Here is a 22,540-nt window from a genome sequence, read left to right on the forward strand (position 1 = left end):
ACACACACACACACACACACACACACACACACACAGAGAGAGAGAGAGAGAGAGAGAGAGAGAGAGAGAGAGAGAGAGAGAGAGAGAGAGAGAGATATCTAGACCAAAGCCTACTTGACTGATGGGACACTCTAGGGAGATGTCTGGCTCCGAATGGGTGGCACCACAATGAACAGGTGGGTGGCACACAGACGAGAGGCCTTCCGGCCCTGAGCAACTAACTACTCAGTTGCTTCCATTTCTTCATCAGTGGGCAGACTCTGAATCCCTAGGACCTGGCATGGAACTGGAAAGGCTCAGAAATCTTCATGAAACTGGCTACTTCCCTTTTCTTTTCTTAGAAAACTCCAGAGCAGAAAAAATGTTTACTGCATAGTAACACTTCTAAGTTACATGGAGAAGATTCCTGGTAGCTCATTCTGGACGAAGGGTTGTCTAAGAGGGAGCTCCCAGAGCTGTCCACCATCTAGGCCATGGGTAACCTGGCCAGCAGGTGATGGCCAGTGTCACTGACCCTCTGCATTCCTAGGAACAGTGTTACATGTGAAATGTAAAACGAGGTCGGCTAACGGGAGGGTGATGGTGTCTTACACACTGCTGCACACTTTTTGTTATCAAGTAAAAAGTTGTTGCTCTGGTTAGCAAAACTCTGTTTTAAACAGCCAAACTGTGCATAAAAAGAACTGTGCTAAGAATGCAGGACAGACTAGGGGCCCACCAGGGTGAAGGAGAGGCTGTTCTGTTAACAATGCAAGTGATCAGCAATTTTTGGCACAAATCTGTTGAGAGTTATGAACGAATGAACCAACAAACAAATAACTGCATGAATGAACAACTAAACAAATGAATGAGTGAATGAATGAAATATGTAATTCATCAAAGGTTCTAAATTCCATGCTCTTACTTTAGGGAAAGGGTGTAATCATTATACTGGCAGGACTCTGAGCATGTGCCAGGTGGCCAGGTGGCCACTATAACCTCAAGTCCTGAACTGTTTCTACATTTCATATCAAAATTCATTGGAGGGTTGGTAAGACAAGAGTCAACACAATACCTATTTTATTATCTATATAAATTAGAACTGGAATCTAAAACCTTACTTGAGCCCAGATTCAACTATCATACACACATATGTACACAGAATACCAGGCCATTAAAACTGAATTTTCTTCCTGTTCCTCATTTCCTCTCTTTCCTTCTTCCTGTACTTCAGAGTTGGGCAATCAGGCAACAGGAGGCCAAAGCACAATGCAGAAGCTTTAACTGTATAGAACACTGTGAGAGCAATCACTTTGACCAGAGAGGAGAAACCTCTGCTGTCCTGCATCATATGGAAATGTGGACCCGTGTCAACAAAACACAAAGAATCACATTAGCCAGATGTACGGTTTGGAGGGTCATTTCCATTTTTATTGGACATATTTACTAAATTCACTAGCAATGTGTGACAAGTCATGCATGATTCTGGTGAGTCATTACTTCTCTTAGATAGCAGCCTTTGAAGGATGCCTTTTCCCTAAAATGTCATTGACAGAATGTCACCTTTGAGGGTTAGGTCTGCCCCCCTCCCCCCCTGAAAAATAGAAAAAAAATCTTTAAAAAAAATCTTTGTGTGTGTAAATGTGGGTGCATGTGTGTCACAGCACCCATATAGAGGTCACAGAACATCCTTGGGTGTCTGTTCTGACCTTTCACCTGAGACAGGCTAGCTGGCCCATGAGCTCTGGGGATTTTCCTGCCTCTACCTCCCACCTAGCCATAGGAATGCTGGGCTTAGGAGCTAACCAGGGCTTGCTTCCTGTCTGTAGGGGTCCAAACTCCCGTCCTCAGGCTTCCTGGCAAGCCCTTTACCACTGAGCAATCCCTCCAGTCAGAAGGACCTTAATTAGGCAGCTAGGGCAAGGGCAGATCTTGCCTGGTAGCCAGGGCAGCCTAGTCCTCCGCTCATTTCCATTTGAAGAGCGTTATTCCCATGTTGCCCCAGGCCACTCATTCCCAATGTGCATGAATTTACTCAAGGGCCCCAGCCCCAGCAGGAGATTCTTTAACAAGCCCCACCCCCACCGCCATCAAGAAATCAAAAAGTGGCTCTGCTTTCCTTTCAACTGGGAGCAGGGACAGCTGGACTGTCCTTAAGGCTGGGTCAGAAAAGGACTTCAAAACACTCACGCTTCTGATGCAACACAAATACCTTCCCTATAGACGGCTTCAGTTAACTCAGCAGTGAAGAGCACCTTCTGACCCAAGGGTAACCAGAAGTGCCCATTAACCTATAGGCCTCTCAGGCTGTGGGCGGAAGCAGATGGGCTCTGGGTCAAATGATTTTGTCACTGAGACCCTGCGAAACTATTATCGAGCTGAGATTCCAAAAGGAATGGAAGCATTTTCCACAGTGTTGATGAGGGCTAAAATTCCTTATAATTCATTAGTCTGACCATTTATTGTCATCCTCCTGGAACTTGCACTGAGGACAGCTTCTGGGGTGGGGGACCCACACAGATGTGTGCGCATGCTCCTAGCTGTTCATTTAAATTGTTTCTTTTCTCCCCAACAGACTCTTAAGAGCCAATTTCTGAACGAAGATGGAAGTAATTGTCTAACCCACAAATCAAACGTGCTGTCAGCCACACTCTGGCAAGTCCTTGTGTACTTCACTAGAGGCTGTGGAACCAAAGCAAGCTGCCATTAACAAGAGTTTTCAGTTTTATTTACAAGACTTATTTGTTGATGTGCATGGGTAGGCATGTGTAAGTACACACGTACATTCAGACACCAGGGGGAGCCAGAAGAGGGCGCTGGATCCTCAGGATTTAGAGGCAGTGTGGTTGTAAGTAGCCAAATGTGGGTGCTGGAAACTAAACTCAAGTCTTTTGAGGGGAAGCAGGTGCTTGTCTCTTCACACCCAGGTTTTTCAGATCTTTAAAGTTTGTCAAAGCATGGCTATGATTTCAGCAGCACTTAAGAGGCTAAGGTGAGAGAAGATGGGGAGTTTAAGGCCAGTCTGGCCTACTATGTAGTGGAGGACTCTGCCCCGCCCCCAAGAAAGCCAAACCAAATTCAACTCAATACAACAATGAGAACGGAGTCAACGGCTACCTATTCTCCTTTTAGCCTCTCTTCTCTGGTGTCTTAAAATGTCTACCAATGCAGGCTGGGAGTGACAATACCTGTGGGATGGAGGGGTGGGGTTACTGCCAGTTCAAGGCCAGCTGGTCTCAGAACTCGGGGTGGGAATGTGGCTTGACACTTGTCTACCATTCTTGAGACCCGGATTTGATCTCCAGTAGCACATGCACACAGGTACACGTGTGCAACACATACACTCTCTTTCCAATATGCCGACAGTCCAGGGCACATTGACTGTGCACAGGACTGTGCCGGAAAATAGCTGTGACACAAAGAACAGCACTTCTTGCACATGCCACAGCTGAGAGCTAGTGTGACAGGGGACTGCAGGTCACAGAAGATATCTGAATACAGCAAATACTGTTATCATGGCCCATAGATATCAGAAGTGAAAATGAATCAGGAAGAAATGAAAATACTAACTTTAAAAAGGCTCCAATTCAGATTCACAAAGAATGAGGAAACAACGGAGAATCCCATTTGATGTGTGCTGGGCTTAAAACTCCAGAACCTTCTCCCAAAGGTGAAAACAGAAGAAGGTGACTGTGCACTATAAAGAAGAAAGGGACCATGTGCTTGGGGAAGGGCATTAACAAAGGCAAAGGCTCTGAATAAATATCCTGGCTATTTTCAATTGCATTTAAAACAAAGAATTAATTATAGGCAGATCCAGCCAGATAAGAAAGTCTCTTTAGAGGAAAAACATGCTCTTGAGGAAAAGATAGCAGCAAAACATTCACACCATAGTTCTGTTTATTTGTTTTGGCTGAAAAACAAGTCAATATTCCTTAGGAAATTCTATTCTTTGAAACTGTATGACTGAAATACCAGGCGTAATGAAAATGTTGCTATTTTATTATCCAACATTCTTGAAAGCTCCGAGAGTTTCTCACAGAGCAACAGCAGAGCAAACCTAGAATAGGCCTGGAAACCTTTTTACTCGGTTCTGCAGTAGTCAGTCTGAAGAGAGCCTGAAGACCTGACCCTCCCTACCAGGAGTCACACGTACGGATTCCCACCACAGATGGGTTAAAGTTACCGTGAAAGATGTTCACTTACAGGATACATGAGCCTTCTAGGAAGGCCGGAAGGAAGATGTGCTCCTAGTCCACCTGAGTCTTGTTCTTGTAAAATAGCTCTTTATCTTTCTTTATATATACACTAAAGTATAGTTCTTGGAGTCCCTTGGTGGGGTGGGGGTGGGGACTGATGAATGGACAGACAGACAGTCACACAGATGGGTCTAATGGTCAACACTGGGCAAGGCGAGGCTATGAGAAACCTCTAGGGGGCTTTGCGGGGCTAGGCCTTTAACACTAAGAGGGATTTCAGCTCTTTAAGCCTTTATCTTATAAACATATTGGGCAAATATAGGGAACATGGCCACTGAAAGGCTAGGGCTGCAGCTCAGGGAGTCCATGCCTAGTGTGCACAGGCCCCTGGTTCCATCCCCAGCCTCACAAAAACAAACACATCAGGCTGCAAGCAAATGCTAAACCTAATCCAATGGACTTCACAAACTTCGGCATGTTAACTGCAGAGACCAAGATGACACACGAGCCGTTTGTTTTCTAAAAGATCCCCAGTTAGGGCCAAGCTCCCCAAAAGAGCAGCCATTAGAGCCACCTGTGGTTAGTTAAACTGAATTAATTAAAGTGAAAAACTCAGCCACACTTCAAGTGTGTGACAGCTGCCTGTGGCCCGGGCATGGCACACATGCAACAGGCATGTGCCCCTGGGGGGAGGGAGGAAGGACACCCGGTATCATGAGTCCAGAAGGTACCGGCGGCCAACCTACTGCCTGTACCAGAAAGTCCCTTTGTGAAGATAACAGAAACCTGAGTGGACTTAAAGCTGTCTCCCCGCTCCCAACACTAATTATGCTAGAAAGTTCTGAATGCTTTAAGAGGTCTTATTATTTGAGCTTTATATATATATATAAAAAAAAAAAAAAAAAAAAAAAAAACCATCCAAGGGTCCCTATGTTGCAGATGTGGAAAGAACTTTAGAATGTCTGTGTTCCCCATGAGCATGCAGCAGAAGCCACAGAACTTGGCTCCTCCATCCTCCCAAGAGGTAAGCTTCAGAATCTGCCTCATGACTCTACCTGAATGGGGACACAAGCTGCGTGGGAGATGTGGCCACCAGAGACCCACCACACCAACATGGGCTATGGTCTGCAGGGAGCATGGTCCTAACTAGTGTCCTCTGCCCTATGGTCTGATTGGCAGTCAAACTTCTGACACTGAAACATGACCTTGTCATCCACACATGTTCACTAAAAGAAACACACACACACGCACACACCTGCTAATGTTTTAAATATATTTACAATTCGTAGCAGTCTTTGCTTGAGGTGCATGTGGTTCCCAGGCCACAGGTTAGACGCACTTGGTGTGCTTCCTTGAGGCTAAGTACCATGACTGTCTGTCAGTGGCAGACAGGCCACTCCCCACTCCCACCCCTGCCTCTTCTCACCACCTGTATACCTCTGGCCTTCCAGTGGAGCTACCTCACTTCCTGGTTTTCAGGACAGGTTACAAGGATACCCTGGACCCACTTGACACCTCTGTAGCATCAGCTTGAGAGCAGCAAGGCCTCCAGAATCTACCTGCTGTCCCACATTCCTTCAGACGGGCAGCCCTGTTGCTATCCATCTTGTTGATTGATGAGGTGTGCAGGTTGCATGTGAAGGTTATGCTATGCACACTCAAGTCTCCATAGGCCAGGGGAGTCCAATGGACCACTCCCCTGGTCTGTGGTGACTCAGTTTCACAGAGTCAATGCACTCTGTGACACTCTTTAGAGTCATAACCTGCCAGTGACTACACATCACCTGCCCATCTAAAGTTCTTTACCCATTGCACTCACAGAGACATCTGACTGGCTCTCTGAGGATCCCGCAGGCAGGGAGGAATGTGTCTGTGATGGTGCACACTGCCCAGCCACCTGGTCTTACCTGCGGGGAGAGCCATCCTCATGGGGGTGGATGATGACCACCTTCACAGTCACGGATGTCCGCAGTAGGTCAATCATCTGCTCATGGGTCAGGGTGGCCACAGCCACCTTGCAGATCTCCACGAGACGGCTCCCTTGGCGAAGGCCCGCTTTCCAGGCAAAGCCAAAAGGTTCTACATCGGCAACAATTCCTTCAAAGTTCACATGGAAGCCGAGCTGGCCCAGTCCGTTCCTCCTCAGGGTCATTTCCACAGTTTCGCAGCCTCTTGTCACTATCTAAGGGGGAAGGAAGCTATTAGACACAGGTTTGGTCTTTCTCCCTGGCTACATGGGACCCTACTGGGGACCCACACACATTATCTAAGTGAGTGCCCCCCTCCCCCGGCTCTATCCCTAATCACCACCCCCCAAGTGATCGGAGAAGACATCTGAATCCAGAGTTCACCATGGTTGCCCTTGACAAAGAGCAACGAAAGCCAAGCCCCGGGTTTCAGTCTTCAGACCACGGAGAGTACAGCAGGCAGCCTGGCTCTGGAGAAGCCGTGACGAGCAGTCTGTGAGCTTTGCATGTGTGTGCCATCCCTCCACTCCCTGACAGCTACCAGGACCCGGAAGCCCTGAATTCTACTCTCCTAGATGGATTATTGCAAGAGACGGAATGAGACGACCTTGTTCTTTCTGTCTCAACCACCAGACTCTAAGGCCTACTGGATATTTGGATGTAACTCAAAAGCAAACAACAAAACATGGCCCAAAGTACTTCTGATCTCACACTCGGTCACTACCCCCGTGTTCAGGAAGGGCCCAGGGGAGACTGGACTGTGAGAAAACCCTCAGCTGTCCTTCTCTCACTGGTCTGAAGACTCCTAGTCTGTTCTGTCAGGCTTCCTGGGAGTGACCACAAATGTCCATCTGGTACCAAGGGCCCTTTTGATCGATATGGGGCTTGTGGGTGGCAGAGGGGCCCTCTGTTCCTTCAGTCACCTTTCCTTCTCTCAACTATGCCCTGGAGGCTCAGGGTCACCCCAGGCAGTTTCAGTGACACTCCTCTGGAAGACTAGGAATCTACACAGCACCCCAAGAAGAACAGGAGAGAGCCAGTTCAGTGGCTTGGTGTGCAAGTGAGGTAATTAGTCACGGTAACCCTCTGAGGCACTGATGCAATGTGGCTTGCAACGCCATGAAAGGAAAAGCCAGCTCATTAAACATCATTTGAAGATGATGACATCATTTTTTTTTTTTTTTTTGTGGGAAATTTCAAGTTGGGAGGTATCATCCCCCCCATCTCCAAAGCCCTGGGGGCAGTGTATGGAGTTTCAGTTCAGTAAACTCTGTTTCCAGGAACCTGGCTCTCAACACATGCATTCCTATTAACGAGCCCCGTGGCTGTGAGTACAGCTGGGGAGCTGTGGCTTGCTCCCTGCATCAGCATCTGGCCTAGGTTTCCATGGTTACAAAAGTGCACACACTGCCAGTTGGCTTCTCTGAGACCAGCGTGATGCTGGGGACTCAGCAGAAAGGGGACACTCGTGTCAGTGAGGAGTGAAGTTCCAAAAGGTTCACGTTTTCAAGGATCTGAATCAATTTCACACTGCTAACAGAGCAATTCCGTAGTGTCCAACCTCGATAGACATTTTCTTCACCTCTTTTTCAACTTTGTTCTAAGCAGCCCTAACACAGGCAGCATCTAACTCGCCTGTGTGCTGGCAGATATGAATTCAACTGCTACCTGAAACTCACTATGAGGTACTAGACGGAAGAGCATTGGCCAGGCTTTGTTTCTGACTTCCTCCCCTTCATTATCATATTATTATTATTGTCTCCTGCTTTCAGACATTCCTGAAGTCAGACCAAAGACTCCTTGCTTCTGGAGTGCCCCACATATTTACGCAGACTCAATAACCTGGGGAAAAAAGCAGTCTCCCATCCACATACCTGGGAACAGCTACATAATTTGTGGGGCCCACTGGACAACACAAATGTAGGGTCTTTACTCAAAATCTATTAGGAGCTGAACGTGTGACAGGGGACCTCTATCCAAGAGTGGCCCTCCTCGGGATGCCTTTCCAGGACTCAGATGGCATACCCAAGGTCCCTTTGGGAGTGAGCTCTCCCCGCCTCCTGTATGCACAATGTACACTTCTGGCTGTACTCTGTACCAAAGGCAATTGACAGTAAGTGCACCATGTACAAAAAAGCGGTGTCCCTACCAGCTCTGACACGATGGTCTTCTGTAGACATTGTCTGCAGTGACTGTAACCACTCCAACACTGACCAGTGCTAACTGATTTTACTCTTTCTCACACCGGCCTTCTGATAGTGAAAGAGAGACTCACACTCCGTGGGAAGAAAGGACAGGAAGGACTCCATATCCTTTTTAATGAGTCTCAGTTGGCTATGTGATACATCCTCCTTGGGAAAGGAGTTAATAATGAGATGTTTTATGGCCCAAACATGCTTTGTTCTTATATTACACCAAGAAATCCAAACAGCAAATTTATTGCTATTGCTCTATTGTACACACCCAAAGAGAATCTGAATTCGCTTTGTTAAAGTTGGGAACAAAAATGTGACTGTTTCACATCTTTGGCACAATGTAGGGGTTTGGGGGTTAAAAATCACATTAGGCCATGGTGGCATACACTTATAATCCCAGCACTTGGGACGCTGAGGCAAGAGGATCTCAAGTTTGAAGCTGGCCTGGGATATAATGTAAGCTCCAGACAGTCTGAGTTACATGGCAAGACCCCATCTTTTTTTTTTTTTTTTTTTTGAGACAGGGTTTCTTTGAGTAACAACTCTGGCTGCTCTGGAACTTGCTTTGTAAACCAGGCTGGCCTCAAACTCACAGAGATCTGCCTTCAGATTAAAGGCATGCACCATCATCGCCTGGCTAGACCCCATCTTTTATCTTTTTTTTTTTTTTTTTTTTTTTTTTTTTTTTTTTGGGTTTTCGAGACAGGGTTTCTCTGCGTAGTTTTGCGCCTTTCCTGGAGCTCACTTGGTAGCCCAGGCTGGCCTCGAACTCACAGCGATCCGCCTGGCTCTGCCTCCCGAGTGCTGGGATTAAAGGCGTGCGCCACCACCGCCCGGCCATCTTTTATCTTGATATGTGTGTGCATGTGGGTACATGTATATGTGTATGGAGACCAGAGGTCAATCTTGGGTGTCAGTCCCCAGGAGATGTCCACCTTGATTTTTGAGATGAGGTCTTTTTATTGTATTATTATTATAACCTGAGATTAGGTGAGGCTGGCTGGCCAGCAGGCCCCAGGGGTTCCCCTATCTCTGCCTCCTCAGTATTGGGATTACAGGGGCAGGGCACTATGCCTATTTCCATGTGTGCTCAGGATGTAATATGGGTCCTCGTGCGGGGGGCTCTTTACCAGCTGACTCATCTGCCCCACCCAGCCCCAAGGAATCCTCTCTTTTAGAAGTCTCTTTGAAGGCGGATGACTTTTTTCATTTTTTTAGGTTTTTTCCATTTAATGCCCACGTTCGTGAAATACGAGAGATTAACATATTTAAATCAAAACATTTGTTATACAAACATGCACACAGGGAGCAGGAGAGAGGACCCAGTCGCTAGCAGACAGCAATTCTTTGTTTTTTAAGGTGTGTTGTGTCCATCACACAAACGTATAAAAAAATTCTCCTGGTTTTTCTTCAACTATTACAGAAACAGTTCTTTTGAAGTTGGCTCAGCTTTTCTCATCATGTGGTTGTGGGCGGCTTCTTCACCATGGTGGTTAATGACTCTCATTAAAAAACAACCAGCAGGGCTAGGGGCGTGGCTCAGTGGGTGGCGTGCTCAACTACCATGCAGGAGCCCCTGGGTGCGATCTCCAGCACCACATAAAACCGGATATGGTAGATCACGGCTGTAATCACAGCACTCACGAAGTGAAAGAGACGAGTGGATTAGAAGTCCAAGGCCACCCTTGGCTACATGGTGAGTTCAAAACTGGCCTGAATCTGCGAGACCTTATCTCAAAAGAAAAACAAAACAAACAAACAAACTCAGCCCTCACTGGAACAGCATCTGACTGCCCAAGCCCTGAAATCACGGGTGGAGTTCCCGGCACAGCTTGCTGGGACTATGAAGTACAGACAGTGGGACACAAGCCATACTCACCACGAGCCGCTGCACTACCTCTCGGATGTCTTCGGAACAGTTATCCACGGAGGACAGCAGGATACACTCTCCCCTTTCATAGAAGACTTTGATGCTCACTAACCCAGAGGTCCAGCCAATCACATCCCTGCAGGAACAGTTAAACACAACATTCTTGGAGTCCTTCTCTATCAACATGATGAACTCGTTAGAGATCCCAAGCAGACACTCAATGTCCGCTGACTGGCCGAAGTCCCGCGCCACCACATGCCACATGATGGCCCCGATGCTGAACAGGTGTGCATCCTTCCTTGGTTTGACGCGTTCCTTCTTCTTTGCACCCAGGGTGATGAAGCTGAATTTCGCAGAAGTGTCCACTGTGGCGGTCGTGACAAAGTTCTCAGCCAAGTCCTTCAAGTATTCTTGCCTCGTTCGAGTAGCCATGGCCCGGAATTTTTCTGACTTATGGGCTGCGTTTTCTGCATTGATTACTTTGGCTAAAAGGAAGTCCCGGAATACAGCTGACTTTGGAAAAGTTACACCTTTGGGGATTGGGGGACCGAAGGGAGGGACATCCTTTGACCTGGACACGCCAACGCTGAGGAAGAAAGAAAAATGAAATGAGCAGAGTCATGGCTCTGTCTTTCCTTCTTTAAGGTGACAGGTCCCCACACATGCTGGTTAGCCCATCTATTTTGTAGACTCTTATTATTCTAATTTTAAAAGGATCAATTGATGTATTGGGGTACCACCAAATATTTGAGACACTCTACTGGCTTTCATTTGAACCAAATCAGTAAATATTAAATGAGTGGCTACATTCTGATTTTTTAAAAGCCAGTGACTCTCAGAAGAACCAAAATATTCCATTATCTACACAGAAGAACAATGAGAAGTGCTATGCTCTATAGAAGATGTACGCTGGTTTAGAAAATAGTCCTCCCACAGTAATTTAACTAGCACCAAAAAAAAAAAAAGAAAAAAAAAGAAAGAAAGAAAGAAAGAAAGAAAGAAAGAAAGAAAGAAAGAAAGAAAAAAAATATACGTGCCTCCAAAGTATTTTGTGCTAACAAATCATCTCACAGTATAGAACAGAAGACAGGACATGATCCAAGAATAAAGGCAGGAAGTACTTTCAAATGCCTGCTGTGGTCTAAATGGGAAATGTCCTCACAGGCTCATGTGTTTAAATATTCAGTCCCCAGCTAGTGGGACCTTGTGGACATGGAACATAGCTGGTAGATGCCCACCACCAGGGGCAGGCCTTAAAGGCAACTTCTTTGCCTTCAGCCAGAGCACTCTGCATGTGGGACATCAAGGTGTGAGGAGTCCCTGCCAGATCTTCCCGACTAAGACAGGTGGAAACTGTGAGCCAAAACAAGTCTTTAACCTTAGAGTGCCTGATAGCCATGTTGTCATAACAACAAGAAAAGTAACCAAAACGCTTGCTTTGACTAAAAATAGCATCCAATAAAACAGTACCAAATCCATAAAGCTGTAGACCTGGCCTATTGCTGAGGAAGGCTCCAGAAACTCCTGAGATGCGACTCACCATGCTTGCACCAATACCACTTGGTTTAAGCAGTGTTTATATAGAACATACATTACATATTCTCTCGACTATGCCTTTCTTAAGGTAGGCCAGTGGCCTAGGCCAGGGGTACACCAACAGTCATCACGAGAGGAAAGCTTGACCTTGTGTTTGACTCCAGGCCTCATGAAGGAGATCCTTCACATGGGCCAGAGATTCCTCATGATTTGCAAGTTGCTCAGGAGGTAAGCTAGGAACGAGTGGTTTCCAGGGTGTTTTCAAACGGGCTGCACATGGGGCAGGGCCAGAGTGCTCAGACTGGTGTCGTGCCTGTGGGGCAGGGCCTCTAACTTCCCAGGGCTTTGCTGTCCATGAGGACCTTGGCACCTGTTTGCTCAAAGTTATTCATGCAGCATACTCATTTTCCTCAGTGGTGTGGGAGTCCTCCACGTTAAGACAAGGAATTGAAGGATATGAGAAGCAGAGAGACTCTGTGGTTAGAGCACGTGCTGCACGAACCTGAGGACCAGAGTTCGGATCCCCAGAAACTGTACCCGTGAGCTCTGGACTTAACTGAGAGACCCTGCCTTGATGAATAAGGGAGAAGAGCCACCAAGGAAGACTCCTGACATTAACTTTGGTCCTCTATTTGCATGCACACATACACATACATGTGGACACTCCCAGAAGTGTGCCCATACATACAAAACAGGCACACACACGATGAAAATGGAAAAGTGAAGAAAAAAGGAAAATAAAGAAACCCCATACCCCAACACAAGCAGAAAGGCAGGGGCACTCCATCAACACACAGCAGTCATTCATCCTGGTCACCGCCTAAGACAGCACCCCACATAGGAGCCAGGACTCAAAGCAGGCCCAGTGAAGATGGGCTTGGGGCCTTGAAGTCACAAGGCAAGTGAGTGCTGGGTCTCAGTGGCTCGGCCTGGGCGTCTCTAGGATTTCACCTGCCATTCATTTCCCTAACAGGCCACCCCACCTAGCTGAGAGGCTGGTGCCAGCCATGCGCCCTGGTGCAGTCTCTCAGGAAAGCAGAAAATGGAAGCCCACTACTCTGAGTAGCCGGGTGCTTCCTTCTTCAATGGAGGGAAGCAACTACTGCTCGCAAAGATTCAGAATGAGGAAGGCTAGGGAATGTAGCTCTGTGGGAGATTACGTGCCTAGCACACACAAAGTCCTGGCTTCAATTCCCAGCACTATCAAAAGGAAATAAAAATGACTATCAGGCAGGTTACAGTCCCAGCACTTGGGAGGTTGAGTTCCCGGCCAGCCTAGGCCACACAGTGGAAGAGGAGGGAAGAGGGACTAACGGAGGGAGGGAAATTCGGTAGTTATAGGTGCAGGAGAGGAACTGAAAGCCAATGGGAGGCAGGGCCCAGGCTCACCTGTAGCACACGTTCTCTGTGCAGGGGTTGTGCACCCTCACTATGACAAAGACATGCTGGAAGTGTGAGCGGATGTTCTTGGGGGTGAATGGGAGGGCACCAGGCTCCTGGAAGACGATGGTGACGATGTCGTTCCCAATGTGCCTCTTCCTCAGAAGCTGTGCAGGGAAGGAAATACCCAGAGTGACACAAAATACACTGATACAGACAACCTGCTCGTCCTCAGCTGAGGAAGGAACAAGGAGAAGTGGAGCCCTTCCTGGCCATTCCTGGGTTCCAATGGCCTTGAGCATCTTGACAGCTGGGTGTCACAAGCAGAAGACCCTCAGGAACAGAAATCTAAACACCCAAGGTCATCAGAGAGAGCATGACATGGGCCCCGGGGAGGGAAGTGGGCTATCCTTCACTATAACCCCAGCTATCCATTTTACTTAGAAATCCACTTCTATTTTCTTTCCTTTTATCTTATCCAGATGTATCTTTCATTATAAAAGAGCATATTAGTGCTCAATATACTTGTAAGACATGTTATATTTTAAGCACTACAACTCAGAGGAGGAGACGGGGTTCAGGGAGGGGTGACCTACTGTACACACAGCCTGGCTCCCATGCTGGCTTGCATTTCTGCAAGAAAACCAGGAGGCTGCCTCCATGGGTAGCATAGGTCTTCAAACTAATTAACTGAAACTAGGCTTTTTGATACGATCCATATTAATTAATGAATCCAGAATTCCACTACACTAGCAGCTAGAAAACCCTATCTTTTATAATCTTATAAAACTGAAAGTCCAGGGGAGAGGAAGAAGCCAGAGTTGCTTCTGACATCACTTCTGCCAAGAATGCTCTTCATTCCAAGCTCTTCCTGGGCAGTTCCTGTGTCGATGTGCAATGAGGTCTTGGCACACCTCACCCGGACAATCCTCTCTGCTACTGAGGCTTGGATCTGAAATGTCTCCCCAAACCTCAAGCAGCAGAGCTCACAGGGGCACTCTGGCAAAGTGAGGGAGTCCCCAGGACTCCGACCTCCAGTGGATAAATCTATGGAAGGACTCATAATGGAAAGCACTACTGGGAAGGGGTGAAATTGGGGAGGTGGAGCCTGGTTGGAGAAAGCAGGATACCGTGGGAGGGCCCTGGAGGGCGTATCTTGTATCCTGCCTCCAGTCTTCCAGATGCCATGAGGTACATAGCTTTTCTCTGACATGCCCTCCTACCTCACTACAGAGACCAGAAACACAGAGGCTGAAACGTTGGAAGCTGTGAGTTATGATAAACCTTTCCCTTGTCCACATTGACTTTCTCAGACGTTTTGATAGTGAGAAGTCTGTCAAGGCTGCATCTCCACTCTACCCTCATACCTGGGTCACCCAGGCACCACTCTCTTCCACTGGCTGGTTTATGTTCCTATATAGGTTGTGGTCTTCCCAAGGACAGGAGATAACTTGACTGGCTTCCTGACTTCCAAAGGCATGCCCAGCACCAAGTGGGCACCCAATACACATTTGCTAAGTGAATAAACGAGGCACACAACCCTTACACTGGGCATTCAAACCATGCTCACCTTCCAGTGACTACGTGCCAAGACCCCCACACAGTAGGCCCCCCTGGAAATACAGGCCAGCAGCATGGAAGTGAGGCCTCTCCCCCACCCCACTTCAGATGCAGCCAGTCACCCCCCAAAGAGCTGGTGCCGTCACTGCAGGACTGTGCCCATCTCCAGCAGTAAATCTCCCTTCACTGGCCTTGCCCTTGAGTTTATTTGGCATCTACGGAACATGTTTCATGGTCCAGGGCATCAAGTTCAACTTTTAAAACCTTTTAAACTCAGAAATAAAAAGGAGCCATAGCTAGCTCCCTGGCTTTTACCGTAACTCACAAAGAGCTCAGGAAGTGAAAATGCAAAGCTCCTCCTCAGAGTTCTCCAGGGGCCAGTGAGACCCATGGTCACAGCCGGGAAGAGTCCCACTTCTACCCTGTGGTTAACTTTCTCAGCACAGGGAAATCACTGTACCGCCAGAGAAGTCTTGAAACATGTATTAATACACAGTAGCAGGTCAAATTCACAATTATAACAGACTTTGATATATCTCTAAGTAAAATGTACCATTTCAAATTCACGCTAAAAAACGAAGAAAACCACAGTAAAAACTACATTAGGCAAAACAGTTCTCTCCTCTTCCTTGATACCTGAAAAGCTTATTTTCACATGTGACCAGACACAAGAAGATCAGGAATGAAGCAACTGTTAAAGGAGAAATAGGCCTGGTGCTGTGGGTGGACACAGCTGTAGAATACAGAACACAAAAGCCTGTCCCGCCCATCATTCACTTAGTTTCCAAAGCACAGGCCATCTTAGACTGATGGCAGTGCTAAGACAGCCAAAGGCTTGGCAGGGGCCCTGCACCACACGAGTCCAGAGCACTCACTGTGCACTGTGTCCCCTGGCACTCCAGACTGAGGACGAGCATGCGGCATACAGTAGGACCCTGTCTCAAAGCACTAACACACCAACAGAGGCAGACAGCCTCATACGGTTAAACAAGGCCTGCCTTCCCAAAGACAGCCTTTCTTGCTCCACACAGAAGCACAAAAGCTAGCTGGTAGCTCTTGGTTCCCATCAGCAAGTCCACCTCCAATTTAACTGATGTTTCAAACACTCATCACTGATTTACCATCTCACATGACCATTCTTTACTGACACAAGAGGAAATGTACAAAGCAGCCAAGCAATGATACTGTACGGATAAAGAAGAAGACACAGAGCAGAGCGAGGATTTTCAGTGCCTTCCTGACAAGGCCAAGATGGAAAAGGCCTCTCCCAGCCCTCAGCTTCCACAGCAGCCCTCAAGCTGGTGTCATTCCTACGCAGGACTGGGGAAGAGGCGAACCACAGAGCCACGTCTGTGCTGTATCCTGGCAGACAGTGTCAGTCAGGGGGACACAGGCGTCACCGTGATCTGCTCAGAGAGCACTCAACAAGCCAGGCTGCTCTGGGATCCAAGTGCTCATCAGCTGTAGCAACCAGGACCCAGAAGGTGCCAAACCCTTCACAGCAGGGCCTGGAGCCAGTCTAACCCAGGCCATCCCAACCCAAGCATTGCAGCCTGTAAGGCCACTATGAGTATAAACAAAACCCAAGGGCCCGGTCACTCTTGAGTAATTCACAGGGTTTGATGCCCCTTCCGGTCAGGGCCACCTGAACTTCACATATGCACTAAGAAAGAAAAGGTTACAGTGTGCCAGGCACTGAGCTGTCTCCTCTTTCAGGAGCCTACTCTGAGGAAAGGGTGTCTCTGCCAAGGTGAGGTTTGAAGTTGCCCTGTGAAGTGCTTGGTGGTGACGTCACATGCTGGCTGAGCCGTGGTTTGGTCAGAGGAGGGGCGCGCGGGAAACACAGCCTTAGGAGAGACCAGTGTGAGCTTATCCTGTGGAGAGATCTGGGGTCCAGGGACCAGCAAAGCTTCTCCTGTGGGAAGGGCTCAGGCCTGCTGAATGTTCCCGGGACTTGACTACCTCAACAAGCAGCTCCCAGATTGATTTATTACAGGAACAAACACACGAAATCAGATCCTCTGAGGGACAAGCCTGGACCAGTTAGCAGGTTACAAACACTCTGTTGCTAATAAGACCAGGGGTACAGGCAGAGTTGGGGTTCCAGCTGGGCTGAGTCCGATGGCAGTTACCATGAGGCTGGCCCTTCAGACTTTTCTGCTTTTGCTATTAGGTTTGTGGGCATTATTTGTGGGATGAGAGAAATGGGAAGGATCAGGAGAGCCTGTGGCAAAATTTTAATAGCCATGCCCATGATCAGAGAGTGCCACTGTTTAGCTAAAACCAGAACATCCCGCCAGCAGCTTGCAATCAGCAAAGTCTACCAAATGCCTGGGTGAAGAAAGTCGCCCAAACTATTGAGGCATCCAGATCTTTAGCAATGGGGGCAAAGCCAACAGGCTAATTTAGTCATCTAAAATACCCATGAGCCACACCTATGGGCTTATAAAACAGTAACAATAAAATTTGGGCATACTGCACATGATGCTGTTCAGGGGCTGACAGTCAGGGCTGGCAGTGAAGGCTGGTAATCCCAGGAATCTAGGGATAGACCTTCCAAAGATGAAGGGGGAAGAACAGTCAATACTAGAAAATGCTGCAGGTCACTCAGGAAGGTCAAGGACCGAGCTAAGAGTCTAAGGAAAACGTTCAGCTGGGGAGTGCCGAGAAGCGGGGGAGCAAAGTTTGAAGCACTATTCCTCAGGGCAAAGACCAGTGCTTTTCCTAGCTGAAGGACCTTTGGGGCTTAAAACTAGTGGGAGGGGGAAGAGGCAGCTGGTTTCTTCTTTGGGGAAAAACATATATAAGTTTTGATTCAATTCATGGATTTCACAAATGTTTAAGAAATGAGAAAATTCAGGGCTGAAGAGATGGCTCAGCAGTTAAGAGCTGCTCTTCTAGGTGATCCAGGTTTGGTTTTCAGCACCCATATGGTGGCTCACAGCCATCTGCAGCACCAGTTCCCAGCACACACTCATACACATAAAATAAAATAAATAAAATTAAACTAAAAAGGAAATGAAGTAATTCTCTGCCATTAATTATGTCTCAGTCTTCAGACAGTCTCTCTAGGGCTACCCTGTGGTCTCTGTGCACAGGAAGGCAGGTGTTGTGTTCAAAATGTAAACGCTCAGAAAGGACTCTACCTCAGTCCTGTCTTAACTCCAATACAAATGCCACAAATCACATCCTAGCAGCTATGACCTTCCCTAGGAGCCGTCTCCAGACACTCAGGCAGCCTTCTTCCTTTAGAGGGGCTAGGGGTGGGGCTGCTACTCCATAGGACCACCTTACATGCCCCCAACTCCCAAGTTCACAGAGCAGCCACAGCACTGCCAGTATTTGCTATCAATTCTAGTAATTTCAGTTAAAAAACAAACAAACAAACAAAATGAAACTCTATTTTATAGCTCTACAAAACATCCTGTTAATTACTTTGTGGTGTTTCAGGCATCGTTAAGCTTTCAACACTTCTTAAGTCTGTAGGAGTGACTGCCAGTGTAGAAGAATCCTTTGCCCATTTTACAAAGGGTCAATACACTGTGTCATTAAATAATGAAATAAAACCCCAATGAGGAGCAGCAGCCAAGAACAGGTTTAGCTCCCACTGCAGTTAATATTTTCTATAAATAAGTTATTTACCCACATGTAGAAACCTGTCGGTCAACACAGTTGTTCTCACAATTAACATGGTAGACATGGGGTTCTCTTAAAAAGTCTGCATAGTCAGCTTCTCAGTTTCCTGATCAATTAAAAATACAACAATATTCCCATAAAGGCTCAGATATGCTACAGTAACAGTCAGAGTGTCACCTTAACAGGAGCAGCCTACGGCTTAAATGTAAAATTTCAGTCTAACTCTTCCCCAGCTGCACGGTGGGTATGGGAGGCTGGATGGATGTGCTGGTGGACATGGGAATGGGGACATACATGACGCACACAGGAGGCCTTACCTGCTGCCTGTTGTTTGGCATATATGGAAGCAACGTCGACACGTGGAACATGAGTTCAAAGTCTTTGTATGTGGTATAGAGGGAGTGAGTCCCTGTGGAATCCGCTGAAAACAAAGTAATTATAAAGCTAGTTAGGCAAGCACAGAATCAGAGCTCTACCACTTAGATGGTGATTTCTGCAAAAGGTATTTGGGTTGAAAAGCATAAGCTACACTGTGTGGAAACCTCGCTGGCACTCAGCCCAGTTGTTAGCAGCTTTCACCTGGAGCTGCCCGCACCCCCCCCCCCCAGACCTCTGCTTTCCTGTCAACTTTCTACTGAGCATGCTCTCATCAATTCAGGGACCCGGGAGGGGAGATTATGGTCTCTTTCTGTACCTCCTTCCTGCACAAACACACATGTTAAGAAATGGTAGTGAGGCTGGGGAATCAGTTCCGTCGGTAGGGTGCTTGCCAAGTGAGTGTGGGGAAGTGAGCGAGGCTCTCTCTGCAGCTCCCATGTGAAAGTCGAGGTGAGGAGTGTATGACTGCACTTGGCCAGCAGGCGCAGCCTCATCAGTGAGCTCCAGGCTCAGTGAAAACCCATTTAAAGAGTCAAGTGGATGGACCAGCGAGCTAGCTCAGCAGGTGATAGCTATTGCCACATAAGCTAGAAGATCCAAGACTGATCCCCGGAACCCACACAAACCAGAAGGACACGGGGCTGATACACCCATAATCCCAGCCTTTCTATGGCAAGATAGGGGGTGGAAACAGAATTGCCCCAACTCACAGGGCTCAGATAGCCTGGGATACTTCATGTAGTATCAGAAACGAGACACCCTGCCTCAATAACATGAGAAGAGGAAACTGACTGCTCCAAGTTGTTCTATGATCTACCTCCACATACCCATTGTGGTGTTGTGCATTCAGGGTCACACATGAGAAATAAAAATTAAAAGGCATAAGGTGGAAAACAATATAGGAGGATACTGACATTGACCTCTGGTCTCCACATGAACCTGCATGCATCCTGCACAATGCACTTAAACATGTACACACACACACACCATACATACATATTATAAACAAGAATGGTGGTGTCTGAACTACTGATTGTAAAGCTAGTCATCTGTTGTTTTTAAATGTATATAAACACACATAAACATGCATATAAATACACAGGCTACTCACATACACATGCACGTAAACATACACTCACAAAAACACAGGAACTCACACATATACAAACACAAGCTACACAGGCTATTTGCATACACACTTGCATACCCATGCACTTGCACACATGCACTTGCACACGTGCTTACTCTTATTGTCCAGCTGGGCACGATACTTGCTGAAGCCTTTCAGCCGCACTCTCTGGCCGAGGAGGTCCAGGAACTCCTCGAAGGCTGGCCCTGCTGTCTCGTTGTTGTACATTTCCTCTTCCGTGCTCTGCCCAGCTTTGCAGTACAGGATCCCAATTTTGTGCTGAAAGCTCAGCTGAAATGAGAGGAAACATGATGAACTTGGCAGACTCCGGACCTGCTCGCTTCTAGCCAAGTTAAAGCTGCGGAAGCCTGGGATCTGGTTCCCAGGAAAGCATGCTGGAAGAAGTCCCAAAAGCAACCCTCATTGTGCAAGATGTTACAAATAGGAACCAAGTCCAGAAACCCCAGGATACAGCTAGAGAAGAGTGAAAGGCCCTAAGAAATAGTGCCTATGGCCAGAGCCATGTGGGATTTGAGAAAGAGTGGGCAGCCCTGTTCAGACACGAAGCTAAAAAGGCAACTGTACAAATGCCTCCTCTAACGTACTTCATAGCATAATTAGGATTATCTTCCAAGTTCGGAAGAGGGAAAGGCCATGGACTTTGAACATTTTCCTCTCTCCAGCTCTTTTGTCTTTTTCTTCTGTAATTTATTTGAACATTCATGGGAAAATGTTGGCGGAAAGGAGGGAAATCAAATCAAATTAAGGCCTGGTAAGAGAAGAACTCCAGTGAGAACTGCCATTCGTGTGCACGCATAGGAAATGTTTTGTTTCCACCAAAGTACGTTTGCTTGTACAATTATAGTCATTTCTCACATTTTTGACTGTTTTGAAAAGAAAACATTGGCTACAGACATGATACTCCAGAAAGAGCCGCAGCAGCAGCGGAACAGTTCCTGCCGAAAGCCTACCTCACAGTCAATACCGTGTCAAAGTGGAAGCCACAGATCCCCTCTAGAACCACAAAGAAACTAGATCCGGCTTCAGCAATTGCTCCCTCCCCCCAAAAGATCTGCTTCTCAGTCCTGCTAGCCGAGGCCTTGATCTGCCTAGCAGCAGCTGAGCCTGAGAGACTGACCAACTTCAGATGTCACCAACTCCCTACAGACACGGATCCATAACGTGCTGGCCTTCAGTACTGAGATGGGAAACAGCCTCGAACAGAACTCCGCAGCTGACTCCAGCAGCAAAGCAAGGCAGAATGATAGGCAGTTCTTGGAGCAAGAACACAGACTAACAGTCTCAGCCACCTCATTATCCATGGTGAGAGAGCTGGTGCTTCCTGGGTGACCTCAGCAGGCAGCGGAAGTTTCCCTATCTCTTTGATGGGTGCCCACAGCATGAAAGAACCAGCTTTCTCTGCTGACAGATGCCAGGGTGGGTGGGGAATGTGGGGCCACAAGCTCCTCATCACAAAGATGACAATGGCTTTGGCCTTGACTGTGGGCGTCCAGAGGTTATGCAGCAACCACCGAGCACCTGGTGTTAAGGGCTTATTCTTTATTGGGGTCAAAAAGAAAATTTTTCCCCAAAAGAAAAAAAATCACCAAATAACAATTAAAAAATGCTTTGTTGTTTCTTTCTGAATAGTAGTTGGCCCTGAGTTTCTTGGGAGATGGTTTAGGATCTTCAGAGCTTTAGGGACAGGTGTTGACTTCAGGGGGTCCAGACTGACACCAGGAAGCTCCAAACACTTCCTCTGTCCTCCCCCTCCACTACCAGAGACTCACAGTTGCAAGATCCACCACCCAACTACGGAACAGCAGGGCCATCACCTGCTATGTCTGTGTCCCCCAAGGTATGTATGGCTTCAAGCTGGCTGAGCAGAGCCCTCCATGGCTTGCATGCATTCCCTGTCTCCCCACACCTGGTAGACTTCTGGTATTCCTTGGGACTTTATTTGGGCAAAGGGTGGATAATTGGGGATTGAAATCCTGGAAGACTATCTGCTTAATACTATGCTATGGCTTGCACTGTCTTCCATGTATCCAAAAGACCCCATTGTGTCTAGACCCAAACTGAATGGAAACAGTGTTTCCAACCACCAGACCTGCATTACAGGTGCCAAGTGTTGGGATTCTGCCGCGCTCCAGTTGCATGACTGCACATGCGCAGTTCAGGAGCTTAACAAGGGGTCTTAAATTTTACGTCATCAGTGTGCACTGGTGATTTCGTATGTGTGGTGTGGTCACACAATCTGCACATGCATGTCGTAGCTCTGTAAGCCCACCTGCACCTTAAAGAGCTGTGACTCAGACCCCACCCTCTCTCTCTATTCTGTTCTCTCTTCCCCCCACCATCTTTCTCTCTCTGCACGTGTTCTTTCCCCAGGCCTGGTTCTCTTGTCCCCTACCCCCCCCCCAACCCTCTTTCTCCTAATAAAGCTCTGATACTGATACTGGGTGTAGTGGTGGCCATGACCTTTCCATGTGGTAACCAGCGATGCATATCATTCTTACACCAAGACCTTTGGGAAATGTAATAGCAGAATCAGAATCTAGATCCTGTAGATACGGGGACACACACAACATGGCCAGGAACAGGGCTACACTCATGGGCTGTCACCACCATACCTACCTCATCTGTTCTCCAGTGAGATAGAAATGCTTCCAGGGACCGAGAACCATTTACTACATGTTGGCCACAATCTA

The 22,540-nt window shown here is 47.4% G+C and overlaps 1 protein-coding gene across 5 annotated transcripts in view; it reads right to left on the reverse strand.

Moving 5' to 3' along the window:
• The window catches only part of Sipa1l2 (signal induced proliferation associated 1 like 2), a 169,080-nt gene that overhangs the window by 46,067 nt on the left and 100,473 nt on the right, over positions 1 to 22,540 (reverse strand). For all 5 annotated transcript variants that reach the window (XM_076572340.1, XM_076572339.1, XM_076572338.1 and 2 more), the window contains exons 6-10: positions 19,946 to 20,120; positions 18,640 to 18,743; positions 13,136 to 13,293; positions 10,220 to 10,796; positions 6,086 to 6,360 (exon numbers count right to left, since the gene is read on the reverse strand). In XM_076572340.1, coding sequence (XP_076428455.1) covers positions 6,086 to 6,360; positions 10,220 to 10,796; positions 13,136 to 13,293; positions 18,640 to 18,743; positions 19,946 to 20,120 — 1,289 coding nt within the window. The remainder of the gene's footprint in view (positions 1 to 6,085; positions 6,361 to 10,219; positions 10,797 to 13,135; positions 13,294 to 18,639; positions 18,744 to 19,945; positions 20,121 to 22,540) is intronic.

This window comes from Peromyscus maniculatus, chromosome 5 (assembly GCF_049852395.1).
Source record: "Peromyscus maniculatus bairdii isolate BWxNUB_F1_BW_parent chromosome 5, HU_Pman_BW_mat_3.1, whole genome shotgun sequence".
Taxonomy (NCBI): domain Eukaryota; kingdom Metazoa; phylum Chordata; class Mammalia; order Rodentia; family Cricetidae; genus Peromyscus; species Peromyscus maniculatus.